This window comes from Sinohyriopsis cumingii, chromosome 12 (genome assembly GCF_028554795.1).
Source record: "Sinohyriopsis cumingii isolate HCF-2022 chromosome 12, ASM2855479v2, whole genome shotgun sequence".
Lineage (NCBI taxonomy): Eukaryota > Metazoa > Mollusca > Bivalvia > Unionida > Unionidae > Sinohyriopsis > Sinohyriopsis cumingii.
The window spans coordinates 10,574,712-10,596,464 of NC_142972.1; the positions used below are offsets into that span (position 1 = coordinate 10,574,712).

Consider the following 21,753-nt stretch of genomic DNA (forward strand, 5'->3'; position numbering starts at 1 on the left):
GCCATTTTGAGCTGGTTTTCGTAGCGCCACCTTCGGGGAAAACCCCCCCCTTAGATCCTACATTCATTTCTGTGAATGACAATTACATCAGATCACATGGCTGCTGTTTATGCACTGGTCGATATCTGCTATTTAAAGTAACTGGGTCATAATCTCCACTCTTCAAAATGGCGGTCGCGGATTTCATTCAGTATTTACAAAGTTTTCACGATTAGAATCACAACTATGAATGATTCAGTAACTTAGGTAAAGGCTCTGATATTGATGTAGGCAGCAATTAGTTTTTATAAATTATCAAATTCAGATGACTTAGTGATGTAGACACAGACGAAAAACATGTAAATTTCGAGTATGGGAAATGGCAGCTAAGGTTGGTCATGCGGCCTCACTGACAAGACGGTGAACGAGTTCTCTCAAGATTTTAAAGCACATAAAAAAATTCTTCCGTGAAAAATAATTACACAGCTATAACAATTGGACTTTACTCTTAAATTTTTGCTTGCTGTTAAACGTAACATACACTACATTGCTTAACAGTTCACAGGCAGGCCTATGTGTATGCTGTCGACTAGGTAACAGGTGTTCTATTTATAGCACATGTCACTTTGTCCCTATGCTCTATGAGGTAAAGGGTTAAATCCCTTGAGACAGACCCAAGCCACTCCAGAAGGATATTTAAATCCCTTGAGTTAGTCCCAACCACTCCGATAGGATATTTTAAATCTTTTGAGACAGTTACAAACCACTACATAAGGATATTTTAAGTCTTTTGAGACAGTTACAAACCACTACATAAGGATATTTTAAGTCTTTTGAGACAGTTACAAACCACTACATAAGGATATTTTAAGTCTTTTGAGACAGTTACAAACCACTCCGATAGGATATTTTAAATCTTTTGAGATAGTTACAAACCACTACATAAGGATATTTTAAGTCTTTTGAGACAGTCCCAGTCCACTCCAATAGGATAATTTAAATCATCTAAGATAGTCCCATACCACTTCAGTAGGATATTTTAAATCCCATAGACAGTCCTAAGATGTAAACTGGTTGTGTTGACAATTATTTTAGTTTTCATATCGCAGCAGAATACTTTATCTCTTGTGAAATAATCATATTGTAAACAATTTGAGGGTAATGGGTTGTAAGCAGGATATCTCCAGTATGGTGTTCTTACCAAATAAGATATCTAAATGCCTTAAGGGGAGTATCTAGACCCAACAAACTATTCTGACCTTGAGTAAATGTTGAAGGTTACATGATAACATTCTGTATTTGGTGGGTTTTATGCATCATGCATGGGAGAGGGAGCCTTAATTAGATTGCCAGCAATATGTCTTGAAAACAATTGAAACATGCCTGACCTAATTCTATTTTCTAATGTCTTTAAATAATGCCATGACCGTATTTGTTTCCAGTGACTGTAATCTAATTTTCGACATCACATTACAACATTTGAGTATCATTTAATTTTGTTTGATTCTGTCTTTTTAACCTCTTTATAAAGTGTACCTGTCCATAAAGGTCACTGAAGTAATCACCTGTGTGTCTTTTATAGAGGTTTTTCCGTGCCTAGTACTGTTCCCTTGACACAATTATCAAATGGTTTCTTGCACAGATTAATGTCTACACCAGCACAAAATATCAACTAATGTCCTTGGAAAGTTGTTTAAGATTACTAGAATGAAAAGTAGATTAGGTTTTGTTCAGTGCTACTAGATTTATCTTTGTCACATAATGACTTTGCTCTATTGGCACAGAATGATGTTCCTTAACCCTAAAAGTCAGGGACTTATTATATCACACTCCTAAAATAATTTGATTTCATTCACCTTGCTAGATGTTTTCTTTCCTTCTGTCAGTTGCCATTGTCCCAAGCTGACTTGATATGTTATGGTGGAAGGGGTCAGTCTTATCTTGTTTTGTCTTGTCATATGTGAAAATTGCATTATATCCAGTCCCAGTCCTGCTATTTTGTTTCTGAATAAATTTTCAATGTTTTCATTGTAAAATGAATGAAGAATTTTGCTCAGTACAAGGCTGATATTTGAATGATTATAATTTTTTAAGTACTGTTAATTGTTTATAATGCTAATAATTGTTTATAATGTTGGTAATTGCTCAAATTTTAATACTGAGATCACCTGATGTTTATATATTAGTTTTTCCTTGAAGTTTTTGTAATTTGCTGATTTAAAAAAAGACCATGTTAAATATTTTCAGCAGTATATATTTAGCATAAAATGTATGTGTAGCATAAAATTGATATTTGTAACATGCAGTTTATGTGTAACATAAAATTTATATTTTTAGCATAACATTTATATTTGTAGCATAAAATTTATTTAGCATAAAATTTATATTTGTAGCATACATTTTATGTGTAGGATAAAATTTATATATGTAACATAAAATTGGTATATGTAGCATAAAATTTATATATATTTAGCATAAAATTGATATATGTAGCATACAATTTACATATGTAGCATACAGTTTATTTGTAGCATAAAATTGATATAATTAGCATACAATTTATGTGTGGCATAAAATTCTTATATTATCATAATATTGATATCTGTAGCATACAATTTACATATGTAGCATGCAATTTATGTCTAGCATAAAATTGATATATGTAGCATACAATTTTCATATGTAGTATAAAATTTATATATTTCAATAAAATTTACATATGTAGCATAAAATGTATATATTTAGCATACAGTGTATGTATTTAGCATACAATTTATATATGTATGTAGCATAAACTTTATGTAGCATACAAGTTATATAAGCAGCATACAATTTATGTCTGTAACAATTGTTTTGATATATTTAGCATAGAACTTATGTATGTGGCAAACATTTATATATATTGCATAGAATTTATATATGTAGGATACAAATTATATATTTAGCATAAAATTCATATATTTAGTATAAAATTTATATATATTTAGCATAAAAGCTATATATTTAGAATAAAATAGACTTTTTTTGCCAAGGGTAAAGTAAAATATAGAATCACTATTCATTGCTGCCCTTAGGTCTTCAGGTTGACATTTAGTCTGAAGCCATCCCATAGTAGTAAAATGAGAACATTCATTATGAAAATGAAATTAGATGAAAGTTGACTTTGTCTTGATTTTATATCTGGTATTGCAGGCTGAGAGATTGATGGAGGCAGTTGAGTTGTATAAAGAGGAAACAGAAAAACTGAGGCAGCATGCTCTTAACTGTGAAAAATTAAAAAAGCAGGTAACACAGATTCATTATGCCTGTTCAAAGCCAATATTGGACCAGGATGTATTTACACCTATTCACACCCAATATTTGAATTGAACTTTAAGAATCAAAGTGACTCAGAGAAAGTAACTATTGAAAGAAATAGTGAAATTCTTTAAAATACTGTCATTTGCAATATTTTAGCACCTTGAAAGTTTAGCCATTCTTTATTTCTAGTGTCTTAGCAACATAAAGTTTTTTTGTGAATTGCTATGTTCACATATATGTTTTAGTGGTAATGGCTTTATGCAGTGGAATTAAAGTGATATGTGCCTACAAGCATCCTTGTGTAAATACTTTGATGAGTGAGTGCTTTATGTCCTCCATGATCTTTTCCAGGAAAATTTTGAAGAGCGTAGGTGACATCCAATGTGATTGTAACATAATTTAAAATTAGAAAATGTCAACATTTTTTTAACTTTGACATTGCATCAATAGAATATAGACCCATGAAAACTGACAGTTTATATAAATATTTATATCCATGCATAAAAGAAATAATTCATGAAAATCCTTGATCAGTTGAATTTCTAACATCCAATAAAATATTGGCAACCCTAAACTGCAGAAGTTAATAACAGTTGTAAACCTACAAATTTAGCTGTTATAGGAAATGGTAATTACTTTCAGCTTTCAGGGCCAGAGCTTCACCCCTTGTTTCTAACATTGAATGTGAAGACCCCTGAGCAGTACATGCTGGCAGTGCTAAAGAAAGTCAGGTCAAGGTAAGCAAACATTGCTTTTTGCTGTCACACAATAGTCAGGTCAAGGTAAGGCATCAGTGCTTTTTGCTGCCACACAATAGTCAGGTCAAGGTAAGGCATCATTGCTTTTTGCTGCCACACTATAGTCAGGTCAAGGTAAAGAAACATTACTTTTTTCTGCCACACAATAGTCAGGTCAAGATAAGGTATCATTGCTTTTTACTGTCACACAGTAGTTGCATCAAGTTAAGGCATCAGTGCTTTTTACTGTCACACAATAGTTGCATCAAGTTAAGGCATCAGTGCTTTTTACTGTCACACAGTAGTTGCATCAAGTTAAGGCATCAGTGCATTTTACTTCCACACAATAGTCAGTTCAAGGTAAGGTATCATTGCCTTTTGCTGCCACACAATAGTCAGGTCAAGGTAAGGCAACATTGCTTTTTGCTGCCACACAAGTCAGGTCAAGGTAAGGTATCATTGCTTTTTGCTGCCACACAATAGTCAGTTCAAGGTAAGGTATCATTGCTTTTTGCTGCCACACAATAGTCGGGTCAAGGTAAGGTATCATTGCTTTTTGCTGCCACACAATAGTCCGGTCAAGATAAGGCATCATTGCTTTTTGCTGCCACACAATAGTCAGTTCAAGATAAGGCATCATTGCTTTTTGCTGCCACACAATAGTCAGGTCAAGGTAAGGCATCATTGCTTTTTGCTGCCACACAATAGTCAGGTCAAGATAAGGCGTCATTGCTTTTTCTGCCACACAATAGTCAGGTCAAGATAAGGCATCATTGCTTTTATCTGCCACACAATAGTCGGGTCAAGGTAAGGCATCAGTGCTTTTTGCTGCCACACAATAGTCAGGTCAAGATAAGGCATCCTTGCTTTTTGCTGCCACACTATAGTCAGGTCAAGGTAAAGAAACATCACTTTTTTCTGCCACACAATAGTCAGGTCAAGGTAAGGTATCATTGCTTTTTTGCTGCCACACAATAGTCAGTTCAAGGTAAGGTATCATTTCTTTTTGCTGCCACACAAAAGTCAGGACAAGATAAGGCATCATTGCTTTTTGCTGCCACACAATAGTCAGGTCAAGATAAGGCATCATTGCTTTTTGCTGCCACACTATAGTCAGGTCAAGGTAAAGAAACATCACTTTTTTCTGCCACACAATAGTCAGGTCAAGGTAAGGTATCATTGCTTTTTGCTGCCACACAATAGTCAGGTCAAAATAAGGCATCATTGCTTTTTGCTGCCACACAATAGTCGGGTCAAGATAAGGTATCATTGCTTTTTGCTGCCACACAATAGTCAGTTCAAGGTAAGGTATCATTGCTTTTTGCTGTCACACAATAGTCAGGTCAAGATAAGGCATCATTGCTTTTTGCTGCCACACAATAGTCGGGTCAAGGTAAGTCATCAGTGCTTTTTACTGTCACACAATAGTTGCATCAAGTTAAGGCATCAGTGCTTTTTACTGTCACACAATAGTTGCATCAAGTTAAGGCATCAGTGCTTTTTACTTCCACACAATAGTCAGTTCAAGGTAAGGTATCATTGCTTTTTGCTGCCACACAAGTCAGGTCAAGGTAAGGTATCATTGCGTTTTGCTGCCACACAATAGTCAGTTCAAGGTAAGGTATCATTGCTTTTTGCTGCCACACAATAGTCGGGTCAAGGTAAGGCATCATTGCTTTTTGCTGCCACACAATAGTCAGGTCAAGGTAAGGCAACATTGCTTTTTGCTGCCACACAAGTCAGGTCAGGGTAAGGTATCATTGCTTTTTGCTGCCACACAATAGTCAGTTCAAGGTAAGGTATCATTGCTTTTTGCTGCCACACAATAGTCAGGTCAAGGTAAGGCATCATTGCTTTTTGCTGCCACACAATAGTCAGGTCAAGGTAAGGCAACATTGCTTTTTGCTGCCACACAAGTCAGGTCAAGGTAAGGTATCATTGCTTTTTGCTGCCACACAATAGTCAGTTCAAGGTAAGGTATCATTGCTTTTTGCTGCCACACAAGGCAGGTCAAGGTAAGGTATCATTGCTTTTTGCTGCCACACAATAGTCAGTTCAAGGTAAGGTGTCATTGCTTTTTGCTGCCACACAAGTCAGGTCAAGGTAAGGTATCATTGCTTTTTGCTGCCACACAGTAGTCAGTTCAAGGTAAGGTATCATTGCTTTTTGCTGCCACACAATAGTCAGTTCAAGGTAAGGTATCATTGCTTTTTGCTGCCACACAATAGTCAGGTCAAGGTAAGGCAACATTGCTTTTTGCTGCCACACAAGTCAGGTCAAGGTAAGGTATCATTGCTTTTTGCTGCCACACAATAGTCAGTTCAAGGTAAGGTATCATTGCTTTTTGCTGCCACACAATAGTCAGTTCAAGGTAAGGTATCATTGCTTTTTGCTGCCACACAATAGTCAGTTCAAGGTAAGGTATCATTGCTTTTTGCTGCCACACAATAGTCAGGTTAAGGTAAGGTATCATTGCTTTTTGCTGCCACACAGTAGTCAGGTCAAGATAAGGCATCATTGCTTTTTGCTGCCACACAATAGTCGGGTCAAGGTAAGGCGTCATCACTTTTTTCTGCCACACAATAGTCAGGTCAAGATAAGGTATCATTGCTTTTTACTGTCACACAATAGTTGCATCAAGTTAAGGCATCAGTACTTTTTACTGTCACACAATAGTTGCATCAAGTTAAGGCATCAGTGCTTTTTACTTCCACACAATAGTCAGTTCAAGGTAAGGTATCATTGCTTTTTGCTGCCACACAGTAGTCAGGTCAAGGTAAGGCAACACTGCTTTTTGCTGCCACACAAGTCAGGTCAAGGTAAGGTATCATTGCGTTTTGCTGCCACACAATAGTCAGTTCAAGGTAAGGTATCATTGCTTTTTGCTGCCACACAATAGTCAGGTCAAGGTAAGGCATCATTGCTTTTTGCTGCCACACAATAGTCAGGTCAAGGTAAGGCAACATTGCTTTTTGCTGCCACACAATAGTCAGTTCAAGGTAAGGTATCATTGCTTTTTGCTGCCACACAATAGTCAGGTTAAGGTAAGGTATCATTGCTTTTTGCTGCCACACAGTAGTCAGGTCAAGATAAGGCATCATTGCTTTTTGCTGCCACACAATAGTCGGGTCAAGGTAAGGCATCAGTGCTTTTTGTTGCCACACAATAGTCAGGTCAAGGTAAGGCACACATTAAGAGGCCATCCATTTAGTACATACACAAAAATATGGCAAAGCTTGACCCCTCCCCCCCCATACACATGCATACTTTTTTACACACCCCACCTGCTTATGTATGCTTGATGCACCCCCATCCCCCAAATTCTATAGAACGGCCTATATTTAATCCTTGGAAAAATGATCAAGGATTAATAATATTAATGTGTTTAATAAAACAGATAGTCCACCAATGTTGAATGTCTGGCTGCATCAAAGAAATAAGCTGCGTAACTTTAAACAGTTTGCCTAGTTTCTGCTAAAATTCAAATGCCGACTGAACCCAGTCGAACAGGTTATGTATTAGACAAATTATTATCAAGTTTTCATCCCATGCACCCTGTTTCCTATTTGTGCGTACATTATCAGTAGACCCCCCGCCATATGCAAGCATATGCAGGGTTATTCCTACTCCCCCACCATGCGTACGTACTGAATGGATGGCCCCATGTCTGGTCAAGGTAAGGCATCATTGACTTTTGCTGCCACACAATGGTCGGGTCAAGGTAAGGCATCATTGAATTTTGCTGCCACACAATGGTCAGGTCATGGTAGGGCAACATCACTTTTTGTTGCCACACAATGGTTATCCCTGAAACCATTCTAATTTAGGAAAAAAGAATTCTTAAACAAGAAATTAAAACACTTCAATTCTTGAATTATAGCTATTTTAAAAAAATGAGATGCTATGCTTTTAGTTGTGATATCATATTCTTTATGAAAACTGATTGAATATCTTTTGCGTATCTAATCTTCTACAGTTTGTAATTAGATCAGAATAATTAATTTGCAGCTATTATATAGTGTATTGTCCCTTTTCTTGTGTTTGGTCCCTTTTGTAGTCAGATGGTGTAGTTTCTCCTAATCTTATGAATCTAACACTATTGAAACCTTTCAACCACCACAAGGAAACAAAATTCAGTGCCTTTCATTCCCACATTTTTCCTGAACTAGCCTCATTAAATTAAGTTTTCATTGCTGTTTTCATTGCTGTTTGATCAAATAAAACTTTGTTTTGAAAATTTCAGTTACATTCAAACTGCATCTGTAAATGTAGGTACAAAAATATTTACATTTGTGAAACTACTGATAATGTTTGCAGTACGATATTTCCAGTCTTTAGCTTCCATGTGTGTTTACAATATTCTCAGTTTTACATGTGTATTTATAACATGGGACCAGTCTTACATGTATGTTTACGATATTCCTAGTCTTACATGTGTATTTATAATATTTCCAGTCTTTAGCTTACATGTGTGTTTATAATATTTCCAGTCTTATATGTGTGTTTACGATATTCCTAGTCTTACATTCATATTTATAATATTCCCAGTCTTTAGCTTAGATGTGTTTATGATATTCCGAGTCTTACATGTGTATTTATAATATTTCCAGTCTTTAGCTTACATGTGTGTTTATGATATTTCCAGTCTTACATGAGTGTTTACGATATTCCTAGTCTTACATTCATATTTATAATATTCTCAGTCTTTATCTTAGATGTGTGTTTATGATATTCCGAGTCTTACATGTGTGTTTATGAAACTCCAGTTTTACATGTTTATTTATAATATTCCCAGTCTTTAGCTGACATGTGTGTTTATAATATTCCCAGTCTTACATTGTGTTTATGATATTCCCAATTGTACATGTGTGTTTATAATATTCCCAGTCTTACATTGTGTTTATGATATTCCCAGTCGTTCATGTGTATTTATAATATTCCGTCTTTAGCTTACATGTGTGTTTATAATATTCCCAGTCTTACATTGTGTTTAGTATATTCCCAGTCGTTCATGTGTATTTATAATATTCCGTCTTTAGCTTACATGTGTGTTTATAATATTCCCAGTCTTTAGCTGACATGTGTGTTTATAATATTCCCAGTCTTACATTGTGTTTATGATATTTCCAGTCTTTAACTTACATGTGTGTTTATGATATTCCCAGTCTTACATGTGTGTTTATGATATTCCCAGTCTTACATGTGTATTTATAATATTCCCAGTCTTACATGTGTGTTTATGATATTCCCAGTCTTACATGTGTGTTTATGATATTCCCAGTCTTACATGTGTGTTTATGATATTTCCAGTCTTACATGTGTATTTATAATATTCCCAGTCTTACATGTATATTTATGATATTCCCAGTCTTACATGTGTATTTATGATGTTCCCAGTCTTACATGTGTATTTATGATGTTCCCAGTCTTACATGTGTGTTTATGATATTTCCAGTCTTACATGTGTGTTTATGATATTTCCAGTCTTATATGTGTGTTTATGATACTCCCAGTCTTATATGTGTGTTTATGATACTCCCAGTCTTACATGTGTGTTTATGATACTCCCAGTCTTACATGTGTGTTTATGATACTCCCAGTCTTAAATGTGTGTTTACAATATTTTTAGTCTTTAGCTTACATGTGTGTTTACGATTTTTCTTTCCCCCATTTTAGTGAACTAGAAGAAGCGCTGCTGGTGTTGCCATTTTCCTATGTAATAGACCTTATGAAGATTTTTGATATTTTCATCTCACATAGTTGGGAGGTGGAGCTCACCTGTAGATGTCTCTTCTTTCTTCTCAGGTAAATAATGCATTTCTACACAGGTACACTTGTAAATAATGCATTTCTACACAGGTACAACTGTAAATAATGCATTTCTACACAGGTACAATTGTAAATAATGCATTTCTACATGGGTACAATGGTAAATTTCTGATTCTCTTGTTATTTTCAAGACATAGGTGGTGTTAAATTCTTATATCTTATAAATATTTACAGATCATATGTATAATTATGGACAGACTTGAAGGAATCTGTTGGGGCCCATGTTGCTTATTCTTGTGTTTAACACAGTTACTGCCATTGAAGGCTATAACACAATGCATTCAAGGACTGCGTGAAAACATGAAATTTTCTTAACATGTGTGGAGCCCACCAAGCCAATATCAGACATGATTTTACATTGTTTTGTTTGTGGTAGAGGACTTCAACTTTTTATATTACATATTGTTTAAAAATCTCTTACTTTTTTAATATCTGGCAGTGTAAAATGCACTTATAATATTAGGAGAAATTATATTTCATAACCTTTTAATTTCTCAAAAGATGTATGATTTTGAAAATAAAGGAACCAACAATTTCTTTACATTAGAATGAACCTACAGCCTCAAAGGGAGACAGTAAAGACTTAAATGACTGAATAATTTCAGGTCGTATCATTAATAAAACTTTTTTCTCTGCAGAATTCATCATGGTCAGATTACAACAAATCAAGTATTGTTGCCGATTGTAGACAGACTCAGGTCTCAAACCAAGGAAAGAGTTCGTGTTATGAGGGTAAGAAACACTTGAAGGCATAACCCCCCACCCACCCCACAGCTGTCTTGTACATACAAAGCTTCTTTTGTGAATTGAATTTGAAAGTTTGGATTCCAGTCCATTTTATCTTGCTTGTAAATGGTGAGGTATAGGTATCACTGTTTATACTGGAAGCATCTGTGTCTGTGTTAAAGTGTTTGAAACTTGTATAGCTTTTACATCAGTGTCTGTGTTAAAGTGTTTGAAACTTGTATAGCTTCTACATCAGTGTCTGTGTTAAAGTGTTTGAAACTTATATAGGTTTTACATTAGTGTCTGTGTTAAAGCGTTTGAAACTTGTATAGCTTTTACATCAGTGTCTGTGTTAAAGTGTTTGAAACTTATATAGGTTTTACATTAGTGTCTGTGTTAAAGTGTTTGAAACTTGTATAGCTTTTACATCAGTGTCTGTGTTAAAGTGTTTGAAACTTATATAGGTTTTACATTAGTGTCTGTGTTAAAGTGTTTGAAACTTGTATAGCTTTTACATGAGTGTCTGTGTTAAAGTGTTTGAAACTTGTATATCTTCCACATCCGTTGCTTTTATCCAGTTGAAATTGGTATATCTTTTACATCGTTGTGTTACAGTCTGTATCCTGATATACCAAGTGTTACTGTCTGTACCCTGATATACCTAGTGTTACTGTCTGTACGCTGATATACCTAGTGTTACTGTCTGTACCCTGATATACCAAGTGTTGCTGTCTGTATCCTGATATACCTAGTGTTACTGTCTGTACCCAATATACAGAGTGTTACTGTCTGTACCCTGATATACCTAGTGTTACTGACTCTTTGTACCCTGATATACCAAGTGTTGCTGTCTGTATCCTGATGTACCAAGTGTTACTGTCTGTATCCTGATATACCTAGTGTTACTGTCTGTACCCAATATACAGAGTGTTACTGTCTGTACCCTGATAAACCTAGTGTTACTGACTCTCTGTACCCTGATATACCAGGTGTTACTGTCTGTATCCTGATATACCAAGTGTTACTGTCTGTACCCTGATATACCTAGTGTTACTGTCTGTATCCTGATATACCTTGTGTTACTGTCTGTACCCAATATACAGAGTGTTACTGTCTGTACCCTGATATACCTAGTGTTACTGACTCTCTGTACCCTGATATACCAAGTGTTACTGTCTGTATCCTGATATACCAAGTGTTACTGTCTGTATCCTGATGTACCAAGTGTTACTGTCTGTACCCTGATATACCTAGTGTTACTGTCTGTACCCAATATACAGAGTGTTATTGTCTGTACCCTGATATACCTAGTGTTACTGACTCTCTGTACCCTGATATACCAAGTGATACTGTCTGTACCCTGATATACCTATTGTTACTGTCTGTACCCTGATATACCTAGTGTTACTGACTCTCTGTACTCAGATATACCAAGTGTTACTCTCTGTAACCTGATATACCTAGTGTTACTGTCTGTACCCTGATATACCAAGTGTTACTGTCTGTACCCTGATATACCTAGTGTTACTGTCTGTACCCAATATACAGAGTGTTACTGTCTATACCCTGATATACCTAGTGTTACTGACTCTCTGCACCCTGATATACCAAGTGTTACTGTCTGTATCCTGATATACCTAGTGTTGCTGACTGTACCCTGACATACTAAGTGTTACTGTCTGACTGTACCCTGATATAGAGTGTTACTGACTGTACCTTGATATACTGAGTGTTGCTGACTGTACCCTGTTATACCAAGTGTTACTGTCTGTACCCTGATATACCATTGTGTTACTGTCTGTACCCTGATATACCAAGTGTTACTGTCTGTACCCTGATATACCAAGTGTTACTCTCTGTACCCTGATATACCAAGTGTTACTGTCTGTACCCAGATATATCTAGTGTTACTGTCTGTACCCTGATATACCAAGTGTTACTGTCTGTACCCTGATATAGTGGGGCCCCAAGGGGCAGAGTGGTCTAAAGCGCTGTCCGTTACGGATCACTGCCATCTCACCTCTGTCTGCGTGGGTTCAAGTCTCAGATTCAGCCAATGTGGGTATGTGAGAAAGCTTGCCAGTAGCTTCTCGTGGGTCGGTGGTTCTTTCCGGGCTTTTCCCGGGTTCTTCCTCCACCATTAATATGTATAGCCTATCGTGTGCTGAAAAATGTTTGAAACTTATATGTATTCAGGCTGCCATGTATGGATTCATTCTTCCTTGTATGTATTCAGGGTTCCTTGTATGTATTCAGGCTTCCTTGTATGTATTCAGGCTGCCATGTATGTATTCAGGCTTCCTTGTATGTATTCAGGCTTCCTTGTATGTATTCAGGCTGCCATGTATGTATTCAGGCTTCCATGTATGTATTCAGGCTTCCTTGTATGTATTCAGGCTTCCTTGTATTTATTCAGGCTTCCTTGTATTTGCCAGATAAGACCATAAGTCCACTGATTTGACTGACACATACTCGGAGCACCATACATCAGCCATAGAGCAGCAGGGAAGTCGTACAGACCAGGTGGCACAGACTAAAATAACCCTCCCAAACAAACTTTTTCCGTAGAAGCCTCAGAAAGCAGAAATAACGCCTCCTACGAAAATTAATCCGCAAAATTTCGACCCAAAGTGCATTTTTAGGCATAAAAAAAAACAGCATTTTTTGGGGGGGGGTATTGTAAAATTTGTTTGTGATTGCAAATTCGGACTGCAATTTTATGAGTAAATTTGATCAAGACCAACTCGATACCTACTACGAGGATCATGAAGATTAATCGTGATAAAACCGTGTGGTGTTGCCTGAGCGTTACTGAAAAAATTTTTGAATTTATTTATATCCATATCGCCGTTGCACCAAGTTTGATGAATATTTCTTAGCGTGTGAGTATCAACGCCATTGAAAACTGATAAAATATTACAATTATCTCTAATCACCTTTGGAATTTGCGTATATCGCTGTGTCACGTAAATCACATCGGTGTTCTTGTGTCGGCCACGCGAGAATATCCTAGCTGGGTTAGTTTGTTTATCCAGCATCACATCATCGAAAACGACAAGATTATTAGCATCACCGTCTAAATTTTCCACTGATGGAGCTTCATTGATATCCGTTATAAATTCTATTGTGCCATCTTCAGTATTATCACTAAATTCTTTTAATACCTGATAACATCGCTGATCATCAACAGACGGCGCAACCAAATACAATTTATCCCATTTCAACCATCGCATAATCAAATTTAGCAACAATTGCGTTTTTCCAGAACCAGATGGTCCAATGATTATCATCCTTATCGAATTCGGTAATGCCTCGGTGTGTTTTACTTGCTCGCGTTTTTTCGTGGCTGAAAAATCAATTACATTCATGTTATTAGAATATTATGGATTCATATTGTGTTAAGTGTCGCACTCGAACTGCTACGATAAATCCAATCGAAGTCGTTACACGCAACAACAGGAATGCAATTAAGGGAGAATGTGAAGTTTGTAAGACAATTAAGTTTAGATTTGTAAAAAAAAAAGTAGAACCGGAGGAGACATCGCTGCCTCCTTAACAAATCTGCCTGGAGCTCCTTGGGCGAAATATCCCGGAGAGAAACATTTACCAGGATATAATTACTGCGGACCTGGTACAAGGCTAGATATAAGACTTAACGATAATAATCAACCAAATCCTGGCGAGGATCCAGTAAACACTATCGATAACGCATGCTACTATCACGATCTTGCATATCGCAGCGGAGATTTACAACAAAGACATCTCGCTGATATTAAATTAATTCACGCAATAGATGCTATTCCTGATAAAAATTTCAAAGAGAAATTGGCAACTTGGTTGATAAAAGGAGCAATGAAAGGTAAATTAGTACTAGGTGCTGGTAATTTATAATGGAGCAAATATATTATTCTCCGCGAGGATTTTGGCGAGGAAAATCAGCAATAGCCAAACTTGCTAAGGCAGCAAAAGTAAAGCAATCTGTCGCTGAATCGTGGCTATCGAGACAAGCAGTCTGGCAAATTTATCTTCCTCCGCCTAAGAAAATATCATATGCGAGTTTCTCTGTCAGTGTCCCTAATGAAGTCCATCAGGCTGATCTTATGTTTCTTCCTTACGATACCGTTGACGGAGTTATATACAAATATGTTCTGACGGTTGTTGATATTGCAAGTAGGTACAAGGAAGCAGAACCATTATCGAATAAAACAGCAACGGAAATAGCAAAAGCATTTGAGAAAATTTATTCACGATCTCCATTAACATGGCCGAAGCTTCTCCAGGTTGATCCAGGTCGAGAATTTCTTGGCGCGGTTACTTCATTGATGAAAAAGAATAATGTTAAAATCCGTCGCGGTATTGTAGGTGTTCATCACAATCAAGCTATCGTTGAGAGATTCAATAAAACTCTTGCAGAACGATTATTCGGATATCAATACGCGAGAGAATTTATCCAAGATAAACGATCTCACGATTGGGTAACAAGATTACCTCACGTGATTAACACACTAAATAACGAAGTAACACGAACAATATCAATGAAGCCCGCAACTGCAATTACAAAACCAAATATACCACTAAAGCGAAGTTCCATAATTCCGTCTGTGCTAGGTAGTGTAACGGTTCGATATTTATATAAAGAAGGAGAAGCCGAGGGTGGCAGAAAAAGAGCAACTGATCCAAACTGGAGCGTTACAACGCATAAAATATCGGCCGTAACAAGATCATCGGGAAGACCGGCAATTTATTTTCTAGATTCATTAGCACCACAACGAGGATTTACCAAAGAAGAATTACAAATAATACCGAGAGATACTCAATTACCGCCGTCGTCACTTATGTGAAATTTAATTCTACCTAACTGAGATAATTTTCTTACTCGAGAAACTGCTAGATAAACTAAATTTGACCAGGAAATTCTATCATCGACAATCCAGACTTGACCATCTACTGTTAATCCCTGTGACGAGTGAATCGTTGCTGCATATCCGAGTTTCCATGGCGATCTTTCTGCGTTTATTGCATCATTGACAAGATTAATATCAACGAAAATAATATCATTCAAAACTAATATTTTTTCTTCTCCACATGGCAAAATAACATTGATATTTTGTTTCCTAGTATCAGCGGGTCTGTAGCACAACGGCACCTGCAATGTTGGAAATTTCTCACAGTGAAGCTTGAATAGCATTTCCTGAATAGCATCGCGAATAATTTTTCTGCTAGCAACAATCAAATGATCCGGACGCCACAAAGTTAGAAAATTATCCATCGGAGTCTCGTCGATTATTTTTCTCATCACATCACATTGAATTTTATTCGGTTGTAATCGAATCATTTTTTTAAACTCGGTCAGTAAAATATCATTAGATCTATAATCAGCGTCAATTTCTTCATAATAATCTACAAAATTTCTAAGCCACCCGTGTGGAGATTCACCATCAATAGGATCAGGTTGGCCGTGATCTCCGCACATTATTACAGCGGTATTTTTTTCTTCTAGCCAACCCAGGAATAATTTTAGCAAAACTAAATTTACTGTGCAAATTTCATCAAATATTATAATCTTGTTGATATATTTATTTCCCATTCGAGCTGAATCCCACAATCCACCGCTATACTTGAAATAACTATGATACGTACAAGAATTAACGCCACGCTGTTTTATTTCTCGCGCTAATCTATGAGTTGGAGTCAACACGATCATATCAGAATTTGAAAATAAGTTTATTGCTCGTGTTGTTTTACCACTGCCGCCAGGACCATTTAGGTAAACGAATTTGTTTCGTGAAATTGGATCAAACGCAGATACTGCTGTTGATACTTCATCACATTTATCTTTATGAAATTTATCGCAATCTTCCACATCCGCGTCCTCACAATAATCTAGAATATCCTCGTTTTTTATTCTCCAAGTTCCCCAGGAACCATCGGTGATTAAATTTTCCAATCTACATTGATATTTTTTATCGATATAAAACGAATCCGTTGCAACCCTTACCGCGATATCGGCAAATTTATTTATCATTGATAGCAGATTGATACTTACATAGGCGAGCATCGATGATCTTAAATGAGTATACTGCGCGGATTCTCCATCGAGATAAGTGATCACGGTACCCAATTTTTCTCCATCAATAATAACATTTTCTCTGTTGCAAAATATTCCACGCGATACTGTATCAGCAATAATAAAATCCATCTCGGCATCATTGATAAATAACCTAGCGTGGCGATGTTTATGATCAACTGATCCTCCTTGAGTAAATTTACCAATTATTTTTCTTCCAATATCTTTCGCGTTTTCACAATCTGTCGGCAACCACACCTCGGTCTGCTTTCTATACGATATAATCGCTTCACTCACCATCAGCGATATCAACATCGACGAATCCAGCATATATCTCAACAATACCGTAGGGACCCATCTTCGCTGAGATAAATGCCGACCAAACCAAATATAGCAAATCTTATGCAAATTTTCAGCGAGTTCGAACGAAGTAACATGAGCGAATCCTGTCATGACAAAATCGGGTAACGGTCCGTTAATTGCCACTCTCGTCATCTCGTTGGTAGGATGGCCGAATTTAGCAAAGTAATCCGCACAATCGCCATATCCGAGAAAACTTCCAGGATAGCAAGCGCTCATGTCAACGGAAATCATATCTTCGAAATAATACTTGGTATTCCATAATCCTCCGTGGCCGTATTCGATACAACTAAGTTGAATATCATTGAGAAATTCATTCCTTGTAGGTTTCCACGAATTTCTTTCTCTGGCAGCATGAGCAGCAACAGACGGAACAGTAAAACAATTTGTCAGTAACTGATCTGGATTTGATGAATACTTCACCGCGATATTTCTCATTGATTCATGTAATATTTCATCACGGTAAATATCTCCGCGTGGCAAAATAAACTGATCGTATCTTTCTTCGCTCGAGAATAACCAAATCGATATTGGATCGGACTTGGCTAATAGTTTGATATACCTAAACATTGCATCGGAATTGTCTTTCTCAGATTCCACGGGATAAAACTTAACAACACGATCTCGTGGGAATATCATTACCGACTGACTCCACGCATGTGAATTATGATCAACAATTTCGATTGGTGTTCCTCGAGAATTATACGGCGACGAATATAATATTTCACCCGATAACGTTTTTACTGTGATAGGAAATTTAAGTTTTTTACTCAACGCAGCAACATCGTCAATTGATGCGCCATCAGCAACTGTCTTTGCCCATGAATTAATTTTATCCAATCTCAATTGAGTTAGACCAGATCCACGACGAGCATTTTTCATGTGCTCGATAACTCGTTCAGCCACGCAGTTTATTTTCGGAGATTCCTTCATCGCAGGTAGATTTTTCATGTCAGGATTATTATTCAGCCGATAAATTCCATAAACAACAGCACTAGAAGGATACGCCCTAGCATAATAAGGACCATCAATCCCTAATAACAATCCCGGCTTCGAATTCTTATCAAGAACAACATTTTTCTTACCGCCACGTACTGGATCTCGTTTATCACGAATAATCCAAGTGTCATCGGGCATTTGTGCAATAAATTTTATTCCAAAGATAAATCGCTCCTCTTTGTGTTCAGATTTTATATGTTCGATTATCTTCTTCGCTCGCTCCAAATTCATCGTAGCATCAACGAAGTTAGTTTTCCACGTCGACCAGGTATGAATCGCTCCATCATCGAAAAATTCTTTCTTTGCACGATCAACCTCTGGAATGATATATTCTGCCTCATCAAGATCAAATAAATCCATTATTATATTTTAGACAAATATCTAAATTATAATATGCAATGCAAATGGATAATAGTTGGATCAACAAAGTCATGTGACAAATCCTGCAGAGGTGAATATTGCGGCGCTCATATATACGAAGTTCGACGAGGCAACAAGGGTCCGCAACGGTGTTTAGTTTGTCAAGTTGGTATTCGAGGAAAGACAAGATTGTGTTTCTCTTGTGGTGGGAAAAAATATCGTGAGTTACGGCGATATTATGAAAAAAGATCCTCGTCAGTGATAAAATGTGAGGAAGATTATATTAATCGTTTCAAAGCAAATTACGATTTAAACAAACAGAATATTGTATATGGAAATGAAATCAACGATTCCTGCAATGAAAATCTCACACGAGTATAGATCTCATCCTACCATCGAGGGTTACGAAGCATCTGAGGATGGTAATGTCAGATATATAAAAACGAAGAATCTTGTTGGTAATGTTGATAAAAACGGTTACGTGAGATTTACAATCAACAAAACTAAAAGAAGAAGGGGAGTAAAATATTTTAACCACAGATTTGTGTTCGAATGTTACAAAGGACCAATAAAAATCGGACTTGTCATCGACCACATTGACGGTAATAAACTTAATAACGAATTATCTAACCTTCGAGCTGTGACGCAGAGTGAAAATTCAAAGGCTGGTAACACAGGTGGTGGGCAGCGACCAGCTAAGGCTGTCAAATCGGTAAATCAGGTAACAGGTAAAGAACTTGTATTCGAATCAATGACTGCAGCTGCGAAATATTTCGTTATTAATTCAAATTCGGTACGACGAGTAGCAGAAGGAAAAATTAATAAAACTTTTTCTTATGATGCTAATTCGTGGATTAAATTTTCCTACATCCGAATAATATTTGATTCGGAAAATGACGAAGAATAATTGAATACTACAAAATTAGTATAATGGACGAACAAACAATAAACGATATCATTGTAGCCATCGACGATCTGAAGAAAAAGGTAGATCTTCCATCGGATCTAGACACAAATAAAATTCGAGCGGAATTCGAAACTATTATTCTAGGGAAACTTGAATATAAATACACACTGCCGTCCGAATATAAATTAATAAAGAAAATCCAGATTGCGATATATCAATCACTTGCGACAGTCAGCGATGATCGTATCGAGGATTTTGTTAAATTATCGATGTTGGTAGAAAACGCAAGATTAATTTTATCTGACGCATATGAATCACGAAAAATTACAAGTTCGCGCATCAGGCAGTTGAAAAAACTTGTTGATGAAAGTAAAATTAGGGAATCATCAAATTCCTGAATAATTTCTGCAAAATAAAAAAAAAAGATTAATTTTAAAAATTCCCCTGGTTTTTATTTATTTTTTTCGCTCATTTTTTCCCGGATACAGATTTAACAAATTCACTTGCGATTTGAAAATTTATGATTTCACCAAAAGATTGATACTCACAGTTTCTCCGCGTATATCAAGTAAATTTCCTTTTTGATCCGTTAGTTTGAAATTTATTCTTGATAAAAATCGATTATGACATCGCAGGTAAAACGGATTCATTGGCTCCTTGATTATCAAATAACCAGGAGATGCGCTAGGTGAAAATGAATACAATATAAAACCCTGATGGGCTTGATTTGACTCTGACGCATCAACATTGTAACTACCCTCGACAACATCCGCGTGAAGATAAATCGCGATAACTTCCGTTATATTAACGATACCCGGCGAGATATGTCGTCCAAGTTTGGAAGGATCATTATTGTGTTTAAGAATCAATTCTGAATATATTTTTTTGGTCCATGAGGCATGTAATTTCGGAAATAAATCATCAATGGTATCAGTGACGGATTTTCTCATCGCATCAAAATCAGAATTGGGAAATTTGAAATTTGGCAGTGTTTCCTCGGTTAATTCAAATACTCTCATGAATTTTTGTTTCTCACCCGAGTTCTTGATCAACTCGAATTTGCTAATAGGGAGAACATACTCGGCAATTGATATATCGTCGACTATCGCCCGAATAAACATATCATGATAATATTCAATATCATTCGCAAGTTGATTTAAAATTTTCACGTGCTTTATAATTTCGCTACATGAACCAGATTTATTTAGGATGCATTCATGAAATGATCCGCGCAATAAATTTAATTGTAATTCGTGTTCTTGAATAAACTCGTCGAGGGTTCTTCTTACCAAGATACCGTCTATGGGGGCTATTATCCTGTTAATGTGGGTAGCGTCGAAGATTTTCACATCTGGGGGGATTTTAGGAAGAGGCAGCCATGAGAGAATTCTTTCGTTAATAAAAGTGAAAGCGAACATTACTAGGTTAAATTTGTGGTTATTCATGAGATTGATGGCGCTGTGGATCAGAGGCTTGTGTTTGATATCTCCATACCATCCTTCGTTGGTTGTAAAATCTTCCTTTTTTGGTTCCGGTATTTCTGGAAGGGTTTCATCATACCAACCTGGAATAATAACATCCGATTTCTTTGGTTTTATCAGAGGTGCGACCTCGGGCCAACCTAATATATTTCTGATCGATGATTGGTAAATATCTACCATGTACGGTGATTTTACTTCGATGATCGATGACAATGTTGGTTCGTGCGCAGATATCTTTATTCCCGGAGTAGCATCGCCGGTTAAATTTGATATTCTGGTAGTAAACTCATTATTCAGCTGATCAATTTCATAACTGCCTGTTGGTATTCCGACATATGTCCAATCGGGAGTTCCATCGGGTTTATTTTTATTTGCAAAAACAAGTGAATTATTTGACATCAAATTACCAAATGATTTTGATCTAACATTAGGCCAGCTATTGTAGACGCGCAATTGTGTTAACGCAATTTCATTAACGCTAATTGGTGTTGAGAAATTAATACTAAACTCGGGTTTCTTTGAACTTAGCGATATTAACGTTGTTGTCGGCGGCGTCGTGTTTGTCACGATCTTGGCTAACTCGGACATTATTAATATTCATTTGTTCAATCTCCGAGTAAATACTAATCATTGAAGAAAATTCTAGATCGGATATAATACCATCGTTGAGACTCTCCGAAAGTAACGATGATAATTTTGAGTATGCGTCATTGATCTTAGTTAGTTTACTTTTGTACGAAGATAATTTTTCACTTGTGCACGATGATATTTTTTTCGCGATGATATTTAAAACACCGGCAATTGTCGTTGTTGACGAGATTATTATTGTTGCTACGATTGGCGCTATCATTGTTACCGCGGATAGAATTATTCCTGCACCAGCAACTACAGCTGATACTGCATACACGGCAACATCAATAATAACTAATCTACGCTGATACTTCTTTATTTTTGTCTGATAATTATCGAGAAGACTTTTTAGCGAATCCTGCCATGATCGCGCCTGAT

At 36.5% G+C, this 21,753-nt stretch overlaps 1 protein-coding gene across 1 annotated transcript in view; it reads left to right on the forward strand.

Annotated features, from left to right (window-relative positions):
* Positions 1 to 21,753, forward strand: part of LOC149785998 (WD repeat-containing protein 3-like) — a 152,510-nt gene that overhangs the window by 122,411 nt on the left and 8,346 nt on the right. Inside the window, exons 22-25 of the mRNA XM_089976279.1 lie at positions 3,172 to 3,264; positions 3,922 to 4,016; positions 9,693 to 9,821; positions 10,484 to 10,577. Coding sequence (XP_089832405.1) covers positions 3,172 to 3,264; positions 3,922 to 4,016; positions 9,693 to 9,821; positions 10,484 to 10,577 — 411 coding nt within the window. The remainder of the gene's footprint in view (positions 1 to 3,171; positions 3,265 to 3,921; positions 4,017 to 9,692; positions 9,822 to 10,483; positions 10,578 to 21,753) is intronic.